This window comes from Salvia hispanica, chromosome 3 (assembly GCF_023119035.1).
Source record: "Salvia hispanica cultivar TCC Black 2014 chromosome 3, UniMelb_Shisp_WGS_1.0, whole genome shotgun sequence".
NCBI classification, from domain to species: Eukaryota; Viridiplantae; Streptophyta; class Magnoliopsida; order Lamiales; family Lamiaceae; genus Salvia; species Salvia hispanica.
The window spans coordinates 17,600,361-17,621,407 of record NC_062967.1 but is presented as its reverse complement, the minus strand read 5'-3'; the positions used below and the strand labels follow the sequence as shown (position 1 = coordinate 17,621,407).

Genomic DNA, 21,047 nt, shown 5'->3' with positions numbered 1-21,047 from the left:
AGATCACTAAAAATCATTTCCATCGTAAAACATGGTTGCGCAGCACATCATCATCATCATCATCCATCGTATATCATATCTTAATCATCGTGTGAAACGAGAATGTAGCCATAAACTAGATCACTGGACCGGCCGACACAAAAGATGGCTCACAATCCCCATAGTCTAGCCTAAGTAGGGGTTCAAACCCTAGTTAGACCTAAATTCGTTAACCGTCAAAGTCTAGTAGGATGTTATCCTAGTAAACGATCAGATAGGCAATTCAAAACATAAAAATACGGCCTGACATAACATTTAAACAACCCTTATAGCACTGTACTCTTATGTTTGGAAAAATTAAAGAGTTTAAGTAATAGAGCCCACCTCGAATACTTAGAGTTTCCATCTTTAAAGAATGTCTCGCCCGACCTTAACTCGCGTGCGGAAGACAATAAAAAGATAGAAAAAGTCGGGTGTTACACTTTTACACATAGATGCCAATAGGAAGTCATCCAATAGGTCAAAAAGCTGTCAAAAGAAAGGCCAAGGGGAAAGGGGACAGATGTCTATGTGAGGGGTGCGACCGAGCCAGCCCAAGCGGAGGACACGGATCCTAACGTGAAGGAGATAATCATTGTGTCGATGCGAAGACGTTGAAGTGCACACTGAAGACAGACCAAAGACGAAGAGGACCGTCAAATTGGGACTTTTGACATGTTATTTCTAGTTTTGGGTTTTATTTGATCTATGTACTTTTCAGTTTTGCATTTTTAATTTTTTGCATAGTTTTTATTAGTGTTTTTTTCATCTATGTTATTTTGCAATTTTATTTATTTTCTAACTCAAAAGTTACAAGAAAAATATGAAATTTTTTTTTGAAAAAATGGTAAAAAAAAGTTGTGGCTAGAAATGAGACTGAAAATGAGATTACTAGGTGTTCTGGCTAACCTAAAAAATGCTAATGTGACAAATGAAAACTGGATTGTAGCTTAAAATGTGACTAAAAATCAGGGCATTATTGTGGATGACCTTAGGCCACAATTCAAAATTTATACCAGTTGATATAAATAATACACCATTTTGAGGCACTACTCTATATTATGCCAATTGTTGACTCCCACACTTCGACTACCCGAGGTCCATACTACACCCGCACCCAATCTTCATACAACATCCTCACCAAAATATTTGACAACGTCTAACTTTCTGATTAGAGCAGAGCACCGTTCACAATTGGAAGTGCGAGCATGGTACAATTTTGGTCAAATGATCAAATTTTTGTAGTTTATGTCAATACGAGTGGATATTTAATCATCGTCAATCATAAAAAAAGGCGCAAGCTATTTAGGTGAGAATTTCTTAAATGTACAACTCGATACGCTCGGAAGGTGCACCATCGAACACACATAAGATAATATAATCTCACTTTGATGGAGTGAACCTCAAAAGTTAGAACTTTTGCGTCATCTATAGCATGGAGAAATAATTTGAGGTGCGACTCAAGATAAACAAATATTCTTCGAGAAACGATGATCATCTATCAAGAAGATAACAAACCTTTCAAGTGTGTCAAGATTTGAAAAAATGTCACCGCTTTGAAAAGTGGGTGGGTAGCAAAGAAGAGGCGAAACTGAAGTGCAAGAATCACTCATTTTATGGCATATAACTCACAACCAGTCGGAAGGCGGGCTTCAGATCTACTCCAATCGTTCTAAGCTACAACGTGGGTGGCTTCATCCACTCAGAGGTGAGAAAGATAAAAGGATGGTAGAATTTATATCTATAAAGCATGTTTTGAGTTGTTTGTATGTACATTTATACATTTATGAGAAGAAATATTTTTGTCACATTGTGTATTGCTTATTCATTTATTTTGTGTTTTACAAACATTTATGTCTATAAGCAAGCGAGTATTGTATAATATTTACTAAGAGCATCTCCAAGGGGGAAAGGTATATTGAGAAGGTATATTTCTCATTTACCTCCTCAAAAAGGTTATTATACTTTCTTAAAAAGTAATGGACTCCAAGGAAAGAAGGTAAATTCAAAAAGCAAATAAAATAACTAACTTTATACCTTTTCTATCAAGAAGAGGTAAAGATACCTCTTCAAAATAAAAAAAGGTATAATACCTCCTCAAATACCCTTTTCCTTGGAGCATGAAATTTTATGAAAAAGAGGTAAAAATGGTAGTTATTTCTCTTTACCTCTCCATTTACCTTCTCCCTTGGAGTTGCTCTAAATGAATCTAGGGGGAATAGTATGTTTTGTAGAAATATTTGGGAGAAAAAGTAAATTAAAATAAAAAAGATGCCTTGCAAATTCGTGAGATATATGATTGGGTTGCTTAATGAAATGGCGGGTCCGGGTTTCGACCAAACCGGTCCACCCGATTCTCTCCCTCTCTCAGATCAGATCCACTTCTTTAACACACCACTGAGAATTTTCACCATTCTTCCGATCTCCACTCTCCAGAATCAACATCACAACCGCTTCTTCTCTCAGGATTCATCTCGGATTTTGCCCAATTTTGCATGCCGCAATCCCTAGGATTCAAATTCGCACGCAGATCTTAGAATTTTTAGTAATGGATTCATCGCCTTCCCAATCGCCGGGAAGGTCGACGGAATCGCCTCATGGAAGCTCTAGAAGAGCATCGGGGTACGCCACGACCTCGTCATTGGCTAAATCAGTCTCCGATGCCGGCAGCCAGAGCTTCTCCTCCATCCTCAACAACCCTAACCCTTCCTCCTCCCTCATCGGCTGGTGGTCCTCCTCCACCGCCGTCCCCGTTCCGGAATTCGTTCCATTGCCGCCCGCGCCGAAGCTCGGATCTGAGCTTACGCGATCGGATTTCCTGCCTTACATCAACGCCGTGTCGGAATCGCACTCTCACTTTGTGGAGATTCTCCGGCAGCACGATAGGGATCACGAGGGGCAGGGTGGTCTTTTTGGCGGGGGCTCGGCGGGGGAGGCGCTGGTGGCGTGTTTGAGGGAGGTTCCAGCGTTGTATTTCAAGGAGGATTTCCAATTGGAGGATGGAGCCACGTTTAGGGCTGCGTGCCCCTTCCGGACGATGTCGGAGAATGTGGCGTTGCAGGAGAGGTTGTCGCAGTATTTGGATGTGGTGGAGCTGCATTTGGTGAAGGAGATTTCGATGCGGTCAAGCTCGTTCTTTGAGGCTCAGGTGCAGTTGGAGGATTTGAATTCGAAGATTCTGCAAGGGTGCGAGAGGGTCAGGGAGTTGAAAGAAACGATTAGGCTTTTGGATTCTGACTTGGTTGGCTCCGCTAGGAAGGTGCAGGAGCTGAGCGGTAAGCGAGGGGATATGATCGCGTTGCAGAGTAAGCTGAGACTCATGCTTTCAGTCAATCAGGCAGTCTCCACTCTCCAGTTGGTAAGTTTTCGAATGATGCTGGAAATTGAAGTTTTAGGCATGTTTACTAGTTGCTTTTAAAAGGATTGGTCAAAGTTATTGTTCTCTCAGTATCACATGGAATCAAAGTGAGCGGAATTTCTAGATTCCTCCTGCAGTTTAAGATGCAAGTTACAACTTCTAACAAATATGAGCAAGAGGGTTTTGTAGCATTTCTTAACTCTCTTCTTTATAACTTGGGTGCTCTAGGTCTTAATTTTAACAACCAACAAGAATTGTTCTATGAATTTTTTACCAAGTCTTATCAAGTTGTGATTATTCTACGTTCTAACTCATGCTGTACTATTTACATGGGGTTGTAAAATGTACTTAATCACCCTAAGATACTACGTTCGAAATCATGTATGACAACAAATTCTGGAAGTGTCATTATTGGCCTTGACAAACAAAATTAATTTCCCTGCAGTAAATCTAATAGTGGAGGTTAATTTTCTTACGTGCTGCTTGTAGCTACTTACGTAAACAAGCCCTTGTTGATTTACCATATTTATCACCTATTATTTGCAGCTTGTTGCATCTGCAGATTGTCTTGGAGCTTTAGATATTATTGATGACCTGCAACATATATTGGTATGTTCACTACAGATGAGATATTTCTGTATTTATTTCTTCAACATCTTGTCGTGCTTCCTATTTTCTTCACATGTATTTTGGATATATATTCCCATCTGATGACCGGTCTGCGCTTTAATAGGAAGGAGACGAGTTGATTGGCCTACATTGCTTTCGACATCTTCGTGAACATGTAACAGCTTCAGTGGAGTCAGTTAACAGGTTTGTTTATTCTTGTTTCGAGATCAAATGCTAACATGAGATTCCTTATTCACAATGATGTTGATGCCTAGGACATCAATATATTTATATACCTGGACGAATCATACAATCCCATATTTCAAGCCAAGTCTTCATAAGCACATTAATTCTGAGATACCTCTGTCTTTGTTCCTGCATCTTTGCAAGTTTTGACTTCTGATGTCCTTTGCTATTCTTACATGACAAAATAAATGTGCTAAGGTGGTCTTGTAGGACCTGGCTGACTGGTTGATTCAATCTTAAAGATGCGTCTTTTAACTGATCTTAGCATGTCTTACCTTTTTCATACATGTTACTAGAGAGTAGAAATAATGGAAGTAACATTCAACTGCCCAATTGATTCGAGTTAGTTGGTCATAGCTCAAGAGTTATACTCTATATATATTGCTGGCTAAGATATACTACCTCTGTCCACAAAAAATAGACAAAGTTGTAAATGGCACGGGTTTTAATGCGCAATTGGTAAAGTAAGAGAGAGGGAGGGAAAATGTGGTGGAAGTAGTGTTAGTGGATTATGAGGTCCACATTTAGAATGGTGTGTAGGGTTAGTATTGGTTCCATTTTTAGATTAGTCTAATTTTGGTGGACGGCCCAAAATGGTAAAACATATCTATTTTTTGTGGACGGAGGTAGTATAATATTTTAATTTGGACTGTGGGCCACATTGGTTTATGTTATACTGCTTAGCCATTGTAAATGAAAACACTAAGCATATTAGGATTACTTAAAAAGATTGCTCCCAAGAAATAGCCAAAAAAGCAACGAGTCAAGATGATATTATTAGCTGTCATGAAGCCATGTGTACTTAAATCTATTATTTTATTTTTATTATTACTCCTGTGGAGATGTCTCTTTCAACATAGGGTTGGCTAAGCCCAAAACTAATGAGAAAATCTCGGCTAATTATATGATTGCAATATCTAGCTAACTTCGAAAACCCCCTTAAGTTCTGTTTGATGTTAAACCACAATGCCAACTCGGGTTTTTGGAAACTTGATGCTATGCAGAACAATGAACTTTTGGTTTCTATCAAATGGATTTTCTGAAAGGTGCAGACTTTAATGTTTATTTTATCTGGCTTCCATGAAGTCTGTTCATGATTTTGGTGTCCAACTTGTTTGATTATAAGTTCAATATGAAGTAGCTTGATATTTTGACTTATCATATTCATTCTTGTAGCATTCTTTCAGCAGAATTTATCCGTGCATCTATGCGTGGTGCTGATAGTATGGATGTATCAGTAGTGACTACCATAACCTCCACTGGAAAATATGAAGAAGTAAGCTTAATGTTGTATATCTTTTTTATATTTGAAGAACTAATTATTTAAGGAATCAATTTTTACTTATGTTCTTTATTCAAGAATTTTTTTTCCTGTTTTTACACGTCAGTATTTTATGCAAACAGTCATTCGTAATCTGCTTCTACACCATCTGATGTCTAGTACATCAGTTAACAAGGATTTGCATAAGATGGTTTGAGAATTTTGCCAGCTAGGCTTACGGTTAAATCACAGTTGTTATTTGAGTTGTGCATGCTGCTAAACTGACGTCTTATAGGACGAGGCTTCAGATTTATGGGAGATATCTCAGTTGAGTTAGAGTATAATAATATCTAAATTTAATCTCTGCAAATAAGATTAACAGTTAGTAACCAGTGAAAAATCGACCTTTTCCTCATACACAGGACATTATTTTTGTTTAGAACTACAAGCTAACTATTAAGCTTGTCCTCTAGTCTTGACGGATTATTCAGTACTCCCCCCCCCCTCTCTCTCTCACACACACTACTCATATAATGCTCATAAGAAATGTTTGATACTTCATAGTTTTGATTATTTTCTTTGTTTGCTGTGGTTGTTATTGACTCATTTTACAGTTTCTCATAGCGGATCTGACTACTTTTCTATGTAAAAATGCAGGTTAAATTGGAGGAAGAAAGATCTTCACATTTTCAAGATCAGCTTCTCCCTCTTGTCATTGGATTACTTAGAACAGTGAGTCGGTGTTTCCTTATGTAGAGTTTCCAGTATCTCTTTGTTTGTAGAAGAAAAAACATTCAATCATAGTACTATTTTTTTTGGTGGTTGGATGCTCTCTTACTACCCTACTCTGATAACTGCTAATTGTTGAAGACGCAGAGTTATGGAAAAATGATGGTGTATGAATAGTTCAACCTAAAGTTCAGTATCAAGATTGCAGATAATGGAGAGTAACTTTAAATGAATATAGCTGATGATGTATGAATATGACTAGCTTGTAATTAGGTTCTTAATCTGGATTGATTATCACTTATGCATGACCTAGGTTTTATCAAATTGGTGCACATTGCATGAGGACTTGTTTATTTGCTTTTCCGTGTTGAAAACACCTATCTTGGTGCATTTGATTTAAGTTATTTTGTTTACCTGTTTCTGTCACAAAAAATGAGTTGATACTTAATCTAAAGGAAGGTGTTTTGTATGTTTTTCTTCTGTTATTTTGTTTGCTACTTCTCTTGTTTGTGGTTTCAATTTAGTCTCATGGCTGATTCTTCTTTTTTCCAGGGAAAATTACCGGCCGTCTTGCGAATATACAGAGATACACTAGCTTCTGATATAAAGACTTCTGTCAAAGTGACAGTTTTGAATATGCATCTAGAGTCAGATTCCATCTCTGGAGAGGGGATTGGGGATACTGATGGTGGGTTCAATGCATCATTTCAAAATTATAGGTTCAGTGGACTTCATAATATTTGCTTTCTGCTGAAAGACTTCTTTCCTTTTAGTTGACTATCTGCACACATGATTTGATTTTCACTCTTGCGTTCTGTTAATAATGAAAATTTTTAATGGTCATTTCTTTCTGTCAAAATCTTTCTGGCTGTGGAGAAACTTTTTGGGCTGACAAAATCTTCTAATTCTGTAATGTTGACTCAGGTGGGGGTTCATCACTAGGAAGTAAATTGAAAAGTCTGTCACCTGATAGCTTTGTGAAGCTTTTACAGGAAATTTTCAAGATAGTGCAGGTAATGTATTCTTGACAATTGGTACTTGCCTGGAATCTGGAGTCTGCATATATACATGCGATCTGGTTTTTTGGCATGGCGTAACTTGATTGTTTTCTTTTAGTGAATGCAGACACACTTATTACGGGCTTCTGAAGTCAAAAGAGCAATTGAATGGATCATGGGAAATCTCAATGGTCACTATGCTGCCGACTCTGTTGCTGCTGCTATTGCACATGGTGCATCATCTCCAGAAACAGCTCAAGAAACTGATGGTCAGGCTATTTCCCTTTCACAACAATCTTCACAAAATACCAGCAGAACCACGTCCGCTCATGGGAGAGGTTATGAAGCAGGAAATCCTAATCTATCAAGAAGTTTCCGGTGAGATGCTCTTTCTTTTTCTTGTATCCTTAGGGCATTTTTTGAGGGGTGTGGATGGTGGGGTCCTTGTGTACTTCTGAAATTGAATTAGACAGAAAATTAGTACTACTATTTTATATATTTCCCTTAAAAGGTTTTGTTCCAAAGCTGAGCAAGAATATGTTTCAATTATTTATGGAGATCCACATTTTGAACCATATGAACCACCATATACACCAGTTTTTGAAATTTTTCCTTCATTTTGACAGAGCTGATATCTTGAGAGAGAATGCGGAGGCTCTATTTGCTGCTTGCGATGCTGCTCATGGAAGATGGGCCAAAATTGTTGGAATCCGTTCTCAAATTCATCCCAAACTTAAATTGCAAGAATTTCTTGGTGTTTATAATATCAGTCAGGAATTTATAAGTTCAACAGAGAAGGTATGTGCTGCATCTTATAGTTATGTACATTCTATAACAGGGAGTTGTTTAATCATGATTATGATATTATATCATGCTTACATAAACAGATTGGTGGAAGGCTGGGGTATAGCATTCGTGGAACACTTCAATCACAAGCTAAATCCTTCATTGAGTTCCAGCATGAATCTCGAGTTAGTTTTCATTCTTCCTAGCTACTCTAATTTTTTTGGGAGGGGAGGATAGGGGGGATCCCTCAATCCTTGCTATGAGTTAGACTAACTCGTTTGCTGGTATTACTATTATAGATGTCTAAGATGAGGGCTCTCCTTGACCAAGAAAATTGGTCTGAGATAGATGTACCAGATGAGTTTCAGGTCATTGTCAATTCACTATGTTCTTCAGAATCTGTGATTTCTGGAGAGAGTGGTGGTGCTTCTGATGATACTGCAGTTACTTCTAGTGAAGTGGTATCAAGCAGTGATGGTCCTTCCGAGTCAGATGCTGGTCCATTGAACACATCCCAGAGCGTCGAGCGTCCAGATTCTAATGGAACATACACTGATCCATTAAGGTCAAGTGTGCCAACTGAGAACAGCAATGCTGATGTCAGTACTTCATCTAATGGAAACAATGCCAGCACAAAAGAACGTGGTAAATCTGCCCTGCGGATGCTTTATTTTAAAGGTGTTGCATATCACATGGTGAATTGGTAAGTAGCCATGACTACTAATACTTTTCAGTTTTATGCAATACTTTCTTCCTTTGTGGAATTATGTAGTAAATTCAAATAGTTTTTGTGATGGTAGATTTATCGGTTCTTGAGTTTGATTATATGTTAGTGATAAGATTTGTTTATCATTTTCATTGTTGCTTCAGTGGCCTATATTTGGTGAAGATGATGTCAGAGTATGTAGATATGAATAGTTTTTTGCCCACATTATCTGCGGAAGTAGTTCATCGTGTTGCTGAGCTCTTGAAATTATTCAATTCAAGGACTGCTCATCTCGTTCTTGGAGCGAATGCCTTACAGGTATTATTTTTGTTAGTGCACTTCTGAAGTTGAATTTCTATTTGACTATTGAAGTTATGACTGTTTGAGACATATGTTGATGTTTTGATCACTAAACAGTTAAACCTTTTCATACCTTTTTTTGTTTACAGTGTATTTTGTATTAGAACAAAAGGAAAAGGTCCAATTTGACCTTATGTATGCTGGAGTCCTAACTGTTTCTTTTACGTTGTCCTTGGTGACATAATTTGACTACAGGTGTCTGGTTTGAGATCAATTACAGCTAGGCATCTGGCTATGGCAAGCCAAGTGATAAGTTTCACGTATGCCATCATACCTGGTAGGTGGTTGCAGAGTGCTGTTAAATATTCATTATTAGCATTTGTATTACTGGTGGTGTAAATTATATTAGTACTGCTAGATGCATTTTGGGTGTCAATCTCAAATTTGAATTTGCATTTTCTTTTCAGATATTCTGTGTAATTGAATATTATAGAGGTTCTTATTGATTATTTTATGGTTTTCATGAATTCATCAAGAAATTAGGAGAATTCTCTTACTCAAAGTGCCAGAGACGTATAAAGTGTTATTGCAGTCAGAGATCGACCGAGTAGCAGCTGTAAGTGATTCATTTGCAATATACTGTTCACAGAAACTATTTTTAAATGCTTTCTCAGTCTTAAAACTTATATTACTGGGGTTGGTTAAATTCCCTGCATAAATATTATGTGAGCCTTAAACTTGTGTTTGCTTTCATGATAGGATTACAAAAATCACCGTGATGAAATTTATTCAAAGCTGGTTCAGATAATGAGAGAGAGATTGTTGTTTCATCTACGTAGCTTGCCACAAATTGTTGAGGGTTGGAATAGATCCGAGGGCACTGAGTTACAGCCTAGCCAATTTGCTCAGTCTCTTACCAAGGTAAAGAACTAGTAGCTTTTAACTTGATGCATGATAGTGTTGAAAATAAAATTCTGTCCTGCTGTCACTGGTACAACAGAGTGATGTACAGTGCAAGCAAAACTAGAGAGTCAAAAGAAATAGACCACCTAAAAGAATACGTGATAGATAGGAACTGTGCCTCTCTCTCTCAAGCCTGAGTTTGATCCTTCTTTGAGTAATTAATGTTTTGATCATTTCTCTGGTTTGAAATAAATGAGCACTCAGATTGTTTCTTTCAGTTTGTGATTTCCGGTCACTCATCCTAGTCCTTCTCTTTAATATAGTCTATATATTTATTATATTTAATCCCTATCGATCCACTTATTTTCACAGGAAGTTGCATATCTTCTACGTACATTAACTAAACACCTGCACGAAGAGGATGTCCAAGCTATTTTTGGGTAATGTTATATACCAGAATCGACTTTCTTTCATTGTTTGTATGTACAACGTAATAAGGGTAGCAAAGGAATAAACTTTTTTGATAAGGGGGGCTTGTGCTACTTCTGTGTTTTTTCATGTTGGGACTTGAGACAGACTGACAATATTCACTTTTTAAGAAGAGTTTATATTCTGCAATCTGATTTTCCTATTTTTCTTGCTATTGCAGACAAGTGGTCACTATTCTGCACTCCCAAATTGCTGATGCATTTTCGAAGTTAGAGATAAGCACACCACAAGCAAAACGAAGGTACCGATTTTTTTATTTTGGACAATTAGTAATTACTAAGAGTGAGAAGCATTTTTGTTACCTTTGCTTTCATAAATCTCCTCGACCGTGTTCTTCACATGCTAGTCTTACCATTATGTTCATTCATACCAGGTCCCATACTGATATATAACTACTCTGGCCAACTCTTTATGTATTTTTTATTCTAATATTAGTGTTAATAAAAACACTACTTGGAAACCGATACTTAGCGAGCGTTTTAGATTCTAGATTCAATAAACTCATGCTTTACAGGATACCGAAGCTACAAGAATGCCATAATTAGATCTAATTAGTCGTTTTATTCTTCTTGTGATGTCAGTCTTCGCTGCGAAATCGAGCATCTCCTTGGATGCATCAGGTCATTACCTTCTGATAATTTGAGCAAATCTACTCCGCCAAATTGGGGGCCACTTGATGAATTCCTGGCGCAACAAATTGGCTCGGAAGCTGGTGAATAGAGAGTTAGTTGTTGTATTAAGTGGGCGCAAACTGACTACACTCATTGTGTTTCACTATAGAAGCTCGTGGATCAAGTGGTGTCCCTCGATAGAGGTAAGAGATGAAACTATCAATATCAGCATCCTTCATGTCACTCAGTAATCAAGAAACTAGAAAATCAGACGATCGAGGAATGGAATTCTATAAGTACTAACTACTAGGACATAGTAAATAGAGAGATTATGACATATGCTTGAACAGAAACTCATAGTGATGAAATCATACACACCTTTAGATTGGTTGATTTTTTTTTAATCTTGAAATCAATCTTGAATATGATTTTCACGTAGTGTAGCCTGTGATTATGCAGGGATCAAGCTTGACAGAACAATTTTTGAGGATATTATTACGAGTAGTATGCAGTGTTTAAATGGCTCGTGGCAAATGCTTGTTTCTTATATACCAAAATAGCTTCGAATTACTACAATATTTTTTGTACAAGGGTTGTGTTTCATTTTTTTCTTTATGAAAGAATAAAAAGCAACTGATTGTTATGTTTTTCCAACTTGTATGATTATTCGTTGCACATATTCGCCATTGCATATTCAATTGGCACTATGTAAAACCTTTTTTTGCTCTCTGTCTCTCGTTATTGATTGAATATCGATGGATTTGTATTGAAGTACTCCTTTCGTCCCATGCACTTTCCATTTTCGTTTTAATTATGAAAATTTATCCCTATTTAATATCCTCATACATCAAGTTATTTACAATTTATATCACCACTAAAATTCTAAAAATAATAGTCTCACTATCAACTAATACTACTATTTTAACTATCTTGCTCATCCTCTCTCTTATTTTTATGTGACGAAGGGAGTATATGTTTAAATTAGATGTGTTTACATAAGTAATAGTACGTCTTGTTAATACGGTCTTAACAGTTTTTGACAACGAGATTAAGAAATGAAGTTTTATTCATATTTTATACTAATACTCTATTTATTATTATTGTTATTTTAATTTTAAAAATCTTAGTAATACTACAGGTGAACAGATAAAATCCGATTTTTTTAAAAAAATGAATCAAGAAACTTTCTGTATTTTATTTATTAAAATGGACTCTATTTATAAGACAACTTTTACCCATTCTTCTTAGTTGACACGTTTAAAATTCCACAACCTAAAAGTGAATTCGGTATATTATCAGTTAGATTGAGGGAGTTGAACTAAATTTAAATGTGTGCTTTGTTACTATTCAACATAGTCTGTGAAATTGCACTATGGCCGCCGGCATAACTGTCGAACTAATCTTAAAACACAATTAATTAAAGATTACAAATCCAAACCGTGAGTAGAATAATTAGTTGAGTATACTAAATCCTAACCCCTAACTCCAAAATCTAGACATGATACCTATTTGGTCATTTTATAATTTAGGTCGTACTCCTATTTAACAGCTTAATTACAATACTATCACGAGATTCTTGAAATTTGACAAGATCTTACGAGGATCAAGGACCATATAAATAAGTGATACGATATCTATTTGCATAAATATGATTCCATTGCATGTGTATAGACTTGGCCGGCTATTAAATTAACACAAATCAAATAAATTAATTCACATTTTTTAATTTTTGGTTCGTGTAGGACAGTTCATAGATTCCAAAACAAACTAAGTAATCTATTAGTTTTCACTTCATGTATTATTATAATGCAAAAGCAATTTCCTTATTATATTCTTCTTCAATTATTGAGGCACACCACTACGACCCACGAGATAATATTTTATTTTTAAAAATAATATTACTAATAATACGTGACTACTACACATTTTATGACTTGTCTTAAAAATTAAATATTTAAGACAATATCTGGTAGGGATTTGCAATATCTATAGTCGATTGTTATTTGGTAAAATTAAATAAATAATCTATTTTTTTAGGATATGAAATCATGTATGTAATCCGTGTGAAAGAAGTCGTGACTGGAATTTAAGGTGTTTGGACTAGTTGAATTCAATACCTTAAGGTTGTTAGGACTTTGAAAAAAAAAAAGAATTTAAGATCAACCTTTCCACAAATGAACAGAAAAATATTGGAATTTTGTCAAATTAATTTGTCTGTTTTATACGACTACATGAGAAACTTCGAAAGAGTAGAAGTCTGAAATTATAAAGTACTTGATAGCGTGAATTTTACAATTTTTATGTGAAAATAATGACCAAAATGGTGAATTAAGAAATTATTTATTTATAGTTTCTGGCATTCCATTGCTGACTTAAATAATTATTGGTAGTTGAGCAAACTCAGTAGCGCAGAGGTAGTGGGAAAATTGTAGACACCTTTTTCTGACTTAGAAATCAGGTTGCATCTGTTTCATCGAAGAAAAGTTATATAGATCTATTTTGATCATGTCATTTTATGTAATCCATTTATATTGGTCGTAACTCATAAATGCATATTTATGATATTCAGAGTTTGCATACGTAGTAGTGTGTGTATGTCTTATTTTGATTTTGATGTTTTTGGGTAAAGGATAATATCATGGTACAAAGACAATTGAATTTCATTAGTTGTAGAGTGAAAATGACTTGTTATATACATACCCATGTATTATTCGTCAAAATAATAAGTTAAGTACTAACATATATTTATATATTCGAATATTAACCCAAAGATGAGTTTATTGATTTAAGCGCTCTCTTAATATTACTATATTAGTAACCTGTAATTATATATCATGAACAGATCACTTCAAATTTACGATAAAATATTAAAATCGAATGAAGGAACATGTTTTACACATGCAATTTGAGATCAGAATATAAAAATTAGGTTAAAGCAATTTGTTTTTTTAAAGTGGTGTTTGATTGTTAGTAGTAGTGTTAGGCATGCAATTTCATTAAAAAATAATTTGAAAACGGTGGGCGCACTCAAACATTTGGACAGTATTGTATACATAAATATAGTAAGTACTATAATTAGTTCTTGGGCATTGACTAAATAAAACTTTTTTCAAACTGTTTTTTTTTTTAAATTGAGGCAATTACTTAATCTCTACTTGTGCATTTCATGGGGCGTGCATAATGGGATATGCTCGATAATATTGATTTTACAATATTAGGGCCAATTATATTATTCAATAGTATATATTTCATTATTGTTATATATTGGTATAAAATTTTTAAAGTTTACATAAATAATACCGTACCAGTGGCGTATCTAGGATTTTCGATTTGAGGGTACGACAAATAATACTATAAGTTTGAAAATTCGAACAATCCTTTTCTTTCGCTTAAATGCGAATACCTTGTATAGACGCGAATATAATGACTAAACAAGAAATCATATAGTTTAAAAAAAATATTTTGAATGTAATTAAATATTGGAATAAAGTTTCAAATATTTAGATAAGGAGTAGTTTTTAGATGTGAAACATTTGAACAGAAATAATTTAAGCAAATTGACAATTATTATTTAAAAAAATAATTGTTTTTAATGAATATCTCATGTATATATGAATATAATTACTACAAAATAGATAAAATAGTTTGAAAATAATTATGTTTAGTTATTGGAGAATTGAGAATTTGCTCAATGAAGAATTTAAACTTATTCTTTCAATTGTTTTAGCAAACAGAAAAGATAATACATTTATTTTTCAATTGCTTTGTTAAAACTAAATAAAAACAGTAAATCTATGGTTTTAATAAAACAAGATAAAAAAAAAGTAGTAAACGGCTATGTATATGGAAATTTTAATTGTTTTAATAAAAGAAAACATGAAAAGAAAAGTAATAAATTGTTTTAACAAAACAAAAGAGAAAAAGAATTAAAATAAGTAATAGTACTATAATATTTAGGGAGTAGAATAGAATAAAACACGAAAAAAGGATAAAGAAATCAGAACAGAAAAAAATTGGAAACAACACGCATTAGAGAAATTGATCTCTGAACCTCTGTGTTGAAATTTGAGAGTGGAACCACCAGACTACCATACCTTTCTTGGAAACATATCTTAATACATAGTATTAGTATTCTAATTTGGGGGTACAGTTGTACCCAAGCTGAATACGCCTCTATACTGTACTACAAAACATTTCATTAATATTTCATTTTAATACATTTCGTTAATGGTATTTGAACAATATTATCTACATGAAATACAAAATGTTTCAATATCGTTTTATGGCGGTAAAAATCATTATGTTTGTGCAAAATGTTTTATTGTTATTTCATATTTTGTACATCACGTGAGTAAGAAGTTAAATAGTGTTTAGACATATACAATTGCATTTATTAAAATGAAGTGCGAATGAAAGGTTTTGTAGTATTGCTTATGCAAACTTTTATATATATCATTATTTATGAATGATGAAATGTTTTGTACTAATGGCATAATTACACCTCAAGAGTACAATCAATTTAACTCAGGTATTAATCAAAAACATAATTCATTTACACCCGCAAAACCTTATTATGCTTTTAGTTTTATATAGTATGTTATAGGGACGTAACCCATGTTTATGGTGATAATCTAATACCTTATCATTTTTATGGACGAAATATAGAATGATGTTTATATTCAATAAAATGATATTCTTTCTACACGTATAAAATGATACTTGTAATCAATAAAATTGTTTATGTTTGTATAAAATGACTATGTTCAATAAAATGATATTATGCCTGTATATAAATTATATCAATATAAATGATATTATGCTTGTAATATAAAATAATATTTTAGCAAAAATAATATACTTCGTCATGAAAAATTATTAGATTACTATCCCAAATATGAGTTATCATTATAACTCACCGTATATAAACTTGGAAAAAGTAATACTATATTCCATTAAAACTAATTATTATTACTAACATTTAGGAAATCCGTTATTGGTCGTTGAGTTGTTTTGCACCGCAAATATAGATTGGTAAATTTTAATTGTAGTAAGAAATTTTCTCAAAATAATGATTAGACCGCAATCCACAATATATGACTAGACCATCCATATTTTTTTTGAACTTTTAAGAGTATTTTTGCGGTAATTAATTTGACTTGTCACCACACCACTTTATTCTCATTCTATAACAGGCACAACTCTAGTCCTTCTCATACCATTCCTTATTGTTCATTATCTCACCTATTGTACTTTTATTTTTTTCTTATTTCGTAGTTACGTATACTACTATTTTTAATTAATTTCAAATATGAAATATAAAATTATAAGTGCAAACTAAATAATTCAAATTACAAATAATAGACTATAATTAAACTAAACTTCAAAATAAATTCTAAAGGATAGAAGAAACTGAGAATAATGGATGAACTGTAAGGAAAAATGAGAAATTTTTTGAAGAAGAATACAGTGTGGATGAAGTGAGGAGAAGTTGTCAATATATAGGAAGATATATGTTAAACAAAAAAAATTAATTAAGAACATATAAGTGTTCATGTTAGTGGTTAGTTAATTATTATTTGGTTTCACAGTAATATACTCTTACCCCTCTGTTTCAAGGAAGATGATCCCTTCCTTGATGCTATGAGATTTTATGCAGTTTTATTTTGTAAGTTGAGTGGAGAGAGTAAAGCAAGAGAGATTGAATAAAGTAGAGAAAAAAGGTGTTTCCACTTTTAGTAATGAGTCATCTTGGTTGAGACAAACTAAAAAGAAAAGTGGATCATCTTCAATGAAACAGAGGGAGTATTTATTTTAATTCTAAACATATTAGGCTCCCCAAACCGTATTTTATTTTAAATAAAGTGTAAATTAAAGTTGAAATCTTATAAGTTATAATCATAGTAAGTTTAGTTAGCACTTCGTACTGTCTCCATCCACGATTTGGAGTCTTGTTGAGTTCGACACTAATTTAAGAAATAAAAAGAAAGTATTTGAAAAAAAATAATGGAACTTGAGTCTAATATTTTATATACTAGTTTTATAATGATAGTAATAAAATATTTGTGAATAGAATAACTATTGTGAGATTTACTTATTATTTATAATAAAAATGAATTGGCAATGGATGAACCGAAATGCAATTAGGAATTCTAATCACAGACAAAAAGGGAGTATTAATATATAGAAAACTAGTTAAACTATGTCTAATTTTTACTTGTACAACTACAAGATATTAGTCATTCACGTTTTCTTTTTCTTTTTATATGATTAAATAAATTTGAATTTAAAGACCAAGCCACTTGAACCTAAAACCTTTAGACATTAACCTGTTAATTGATTACACCCACAATTCTAATTTCTTTATCCTAAGTAGTAGGGTGGAGAGTACCATTTGTTCACATTTATTAGGAGTAATAAATAAGAGAACGCCAAGTAATAAAAAATAGTAGTCCCATAATTAAGAAACTAAAGAAAACAAATAGTAGGAAATAAAACAGCTTCTTCCCCATGTTCCGCAGTGCACGCCGATCAAGTCACCAAAAGGAAACGCTGACGCTATTTCTATCGGCTCACCAAATTTGACCGCCATTCCTAATTAATCAATTAATCATTAATCTCCACTCTTAAACTCATATATAAACACCCTTCTCCCCTTCCCACACATCCAAACCATTTCCCCTTCTCTCTTCACTTCCCAAAAATTTAACTCTCAATCAATGGAGCTCTTAACCCTAGCCGCTTCAATTCTCCTCATCGCCCTCACAATTTTCCTCCTCCGCCGCAGCAGCTCCGGCGACGCCACACTTCCACCTGGCAGCTTCGGCTGGCCGGTCCTCGGCGAGAGCGTCGAATTCCTCTTCGGCAAGCCGGAGAAATTCGTCGGCGATCGGATGCGAAAATACTCCCCGGATATCTTCAAAACCAAAATCCTCGGCGAGAAAACCGCCGTCATCTGCGGCCCCGCCGGCCACAAATTCCTCTTCTCCAACGAGCAGAAACTATTCACCGCATTCCGCCCCCATCCAATGCAGCACCTCTTCCGCTCCTACAAGCCTAAATCCGCCGCCGCCGCCGCGCCGCCGCCGGCCGCGCTGATGCCTTCCAAAGACAACGACGAGACGAAGGCGATTCGCCAGCCTGGATTCCTGAAGCCGGAAGCCCTGATGCGATATCTGGCGGGAATGGATTTGATCACGCAAAAGCAGCTGCACATTCACTGCGACGGTAAAAAAATCGTGGAGTTTTACCCGCTGTCAAAAACAATTACCCTTACCATCGCGTGCCAGTTTTTTTTGGGGATAAATAACCCGGAGCGGATCGCGCGGTTGGTTAAGAACTTTGATGATGTCACGGTGGGGATGCATTGCATCATGCTGAATTTGCCCGGGACGATTTTCTACCGCGGTAACAAGGCGGCGGTGGCGCTACGGAAGGAGCTGATCGCGGTGATCAAGGAGAAGAAGGAGGCGATGGCCAAGGGCGGGCCGCTGCACGACATCTTGTCGCATATGATTGTGGCATCTGACCCGAGCGGGAAGTCGATGCCCGAGGCCGAGATTGCGGATAAGATGATGGGGCTTTTGACCGCCGGGTATAGCACCGTCGCGACAACTATGACTTTCTTAATGAAGTATTTGGGACTGAACCCCGATATCTATGAACGAGTTCGTGCAGGTACCGAGTCTTATCATTTTCCACTAATAATATTTCAATCACTTTATTTGTTTTAATATTAAAATTTGTGTCATCAATAGCAAAGACAATTTTTTTTATGGACGGTATAAAATTTGAAATTTTGTTATATATAATTTGAATGATTTTATATTTCAGAGCAATTGGCGATTGCGGCGGCTAAGAAGGAAGGAGTGCCACTGGATTGGGAAGATATGTCGAAGATGAAATATTCATGGAATGTGATATGCGAGACAATGAGAATGGTTCCTCCATTGCAAGGGACATTTAGGGAAGTGATTGAAGAATTTACTTATGCTGGCTACACCATCCCCAAGGGTTGGAAGGTAATTAATTATTTTAACTTGTTTAGTTTTTATGACATGATACGAAGAGTTAAAGAGATTGTGTACATTTTATAATTATGTTTTGAGCGAGATAAATATCTGATGAAATATCTGATTTGTAGGTATATTGGACTGTGAGCACGACTAGCATGAACCCACAATATTTCAAGGACCCAGAGAGGTTCAACCCGTCGAGGTACGACGAGGGAGAAGCGCCTCCCCCGTACACCTACGTGCCATTCGGAGGAGGGCTGAGAATGTGCCCAGGAAAAGAGTATGCTAGGATATCGATATTGGCTTTCGTTCACAACGTCGTGAAAAAGTACCGATGGGAAGTGGTTGACCCGAACGAGAAGGTCGAGGGAGATATGATGCCGGAGCCCCAAAAAGGGCTGCCGGTGCGTCTTTACCAACATTGATGCAAAGGGACAGGCCGAAAATTGTTTGTTGTACAATCAAAGTCAAATTAAGGAATTGAATCCTCCTTTTAATTTCTTTTATGGATACATGTTATTGAATGTCTAGTTTTAGTATTGGTTTTAATGATGTTCTAAAAATATGAATGTTTTTGTTGGAAGCATACCAAACATTTTTAAGTAGTTAGGTTTATGCCCTCTCCTAAAATGCCACTCCATTGTTCGGTTTTAGTTGACTTTAATTTTCACTTTTGTATCGGCCCATACACATTTTTTTCGATAATTATAGGTGGTTTTAAATTTATTGACTGCATCGTTGAATAAGGTGAAACATAAAAATCTTTTGAAGATAAAACAAATGATGAATTGTAGTATATCAATTCATTGTAGTGCTAATTTTTAGGTGCCAACGTGATAATATTGGTGGTAGTATTTTTTTTTTATTATTATTATAACAATGTAAAATTTTGTATCGATCAGAGCTCAGTGTTACATAGACCGGAACTTTATTTTTATGTTGAGAGAATTAACAATTTAATGGTCATTAATGGAACATTATTTTTAAAGTATATTATTGTTTGAATATGATTACAGTTACACCAAATAAATTAAGAAAAGGGATCTTATCGTATCCTTCAAGTAAACGATGTAATCTTTAAAATAATTAAATATCTAGTATAAAATATTAGCATGTGACGTGACTAACAATTGGCTATACAATGTTGACTGGCGAGCTGAGTGGTAATTATGTCGTTTAGCCGTAATTTATAGTAGTATTATTTTAAATTTTGCAGATAATAATATTTTCACTGTCAAACTACTAAACTATTGGATAAATTATTTTAAGTTTCATGTTAAATCAGTTAAATTTATTATGGATACTGATAATATACAGTGTCCCATTCCGATACCGGGGTGGATCCCCTGCTGCGGTGGGAACACAGCAGGGATTGCTGTGGAGCCATTCGCTGTCGTTTTTAGCCTCAACTTTAATAAGCTTTGCTCTTTCCAAATAATTCAAAATACACAGCACTAACTAATCCACGTTCGAAGTAGTCAATTAAAGTTGAACAATTAATGATACATAACGATAAATAAATAGTATTACTCATTTTACATTATGGTGTACTATTATTTAGAATTTCAGAATTTTGTATTCAATTAATCAATTGCATGCTCATTTAAATTTTATTTAACTATTAATATTATGATAAATTAATGCTATAATATCAATAAATAACTGTGTAAAATCGTAGTAGTAACAATAATTAGAGCTTATCGGCTGCCTTTGGAGTTGCCAGGAGTATAATTTATTTTAACTAAAAGTTTACCAAATATTGAAAGTCATTTTATTTTTAAATATAGTAATCACAATTATAATAACTAATATACACTAAAAATTAATTTCAAAAGGTAACTGAAACTCCCTTTGTATTATTCTTTAAATTATATTTAGTGTAATATTAGTATATTATAATTGAGAGTTAATGTTGTAAATGTAATGATTTAAACTAATATTTTAAATTTTTTTGCTGATCTTATAATTTTTAAAATGGAAATAAATTCATATCATATCTTATTGTATTATATTAATTTCAA

At 34.5% G+C, this 21,047-nt stretch overlaps 2 protein-coding genes across 2 annotated transcripts; both read left to right on the top strand.

Moving 5' to 3' along the window:
- Positions 1 to 2,360: 2,360 nt before the first annotated feature.
- On the top strand, positions 2,361 to 11,743 carry LOC125214507 (vacuolar protein sorting-associated protein 54, chloroplastic). The gene is made up of 19 exons (XM_048115558.1): positions 2,361 to 3,376; positions 3,923 to 3,985; positions 4,110 to 4,189; positions 5,408 to 5,507; positions 6,150 to 6,224; positions 6,774 to 6,909; positions 7,146 to 7,234; positions 7,347 to 7,597; positions 7,846 to 8,017; positions 8,107 to 8,190; positions 8,305 to 8,708; positions 8,876 to 9,029; positions 9,267 to 9,348; positions 9,548 to 9,627; positions 9,771 to 9,932; positions 10,287 to 10,354; positions 10,564 to 10,644; positions 10,985 to 11,217; positions 11,474 to 11,743. Exons 1-18 carry the CDS (start codon positions 2,567 to 2,569, stop codon positions 11,121 to 11,123), a joined length of 3,030 nt encoding a protein of 1,009 aa, XP_047971515.1. The 5' UTR covers positions 2,361 to 2,566; the 3' UTR covers positions 11,124 to 11,217; positions 11,474 to 11,743.
- A 5,924-nt stretch (positions 11,744 to 17,667) lies between these two features.
- On the top strand, positions 17,668 to 19,612 carry LOC125217053 (beta-amyrin 28-monooxygenase-like). Its single transcript, XM_048118879.1, has 3 exons — positions 17,668 to 18,688; positions 18,845 to 19,032; positions 19,155 to 19,612. The coding sequence occupies exons 1-3, from the start codon at positions 17,731 to 17,733 to the stop codon at positions 19,449 to 19,451; spliced, it is 1,443 nt and encodes a 480-aa protein (XP_047974836.1). The 5' UTR covers positions 17,668 to 17,730; the 3' UTR covers positions 19,452 to 19,612.
- The last annotated feature ends 1,435 nt before the right edge of the window (positions 19,613 to 21,047 follow it).

Coding starts and splice junctions, on each gene's coding strand:
- LOC125214507 (XM_048115558.1), top strand. CDS start 2,567: ATGGATTCATCGCCTTCCCAATCGCCGGGAAGGTCGACGGAATCGCCT. Junction 7,598..7,845: donor AATCTATCAAGAAGTTTCCG/GTGAGATGCTCT, acceptor TCATTTTGACAG/AGCTGATATCTTGAGAGAGA. Junction 9,030..9,266: donor TTGGAGCGAATGCCTTACAG/GTATTATTTTTG, acceptor ATTTGACTACAG/GTGTCTGGTTTGAGATCAAT.
- LOC125217053 (XM_048118879.1), top strand. CDS start 17,731: ATGGAGCTCTTAACCCTAGCCGCTTCAATTCTCCTCATCGCCCTCACA. Junction 18,689..18,844: donor CTATGAACGAGTTCGTGCAG/GTACCGAGTCTT, acceptor TTTATATTTCAG/AGCAATTGGCGATTGCGGCG. Junction 19,033..19,154: donor CCATCCCCAAGGGTTGGAAG/GTAATTAATTAT, acceptor TCTGATTTGTAG/GTATATTGGACTGTGAGCAC.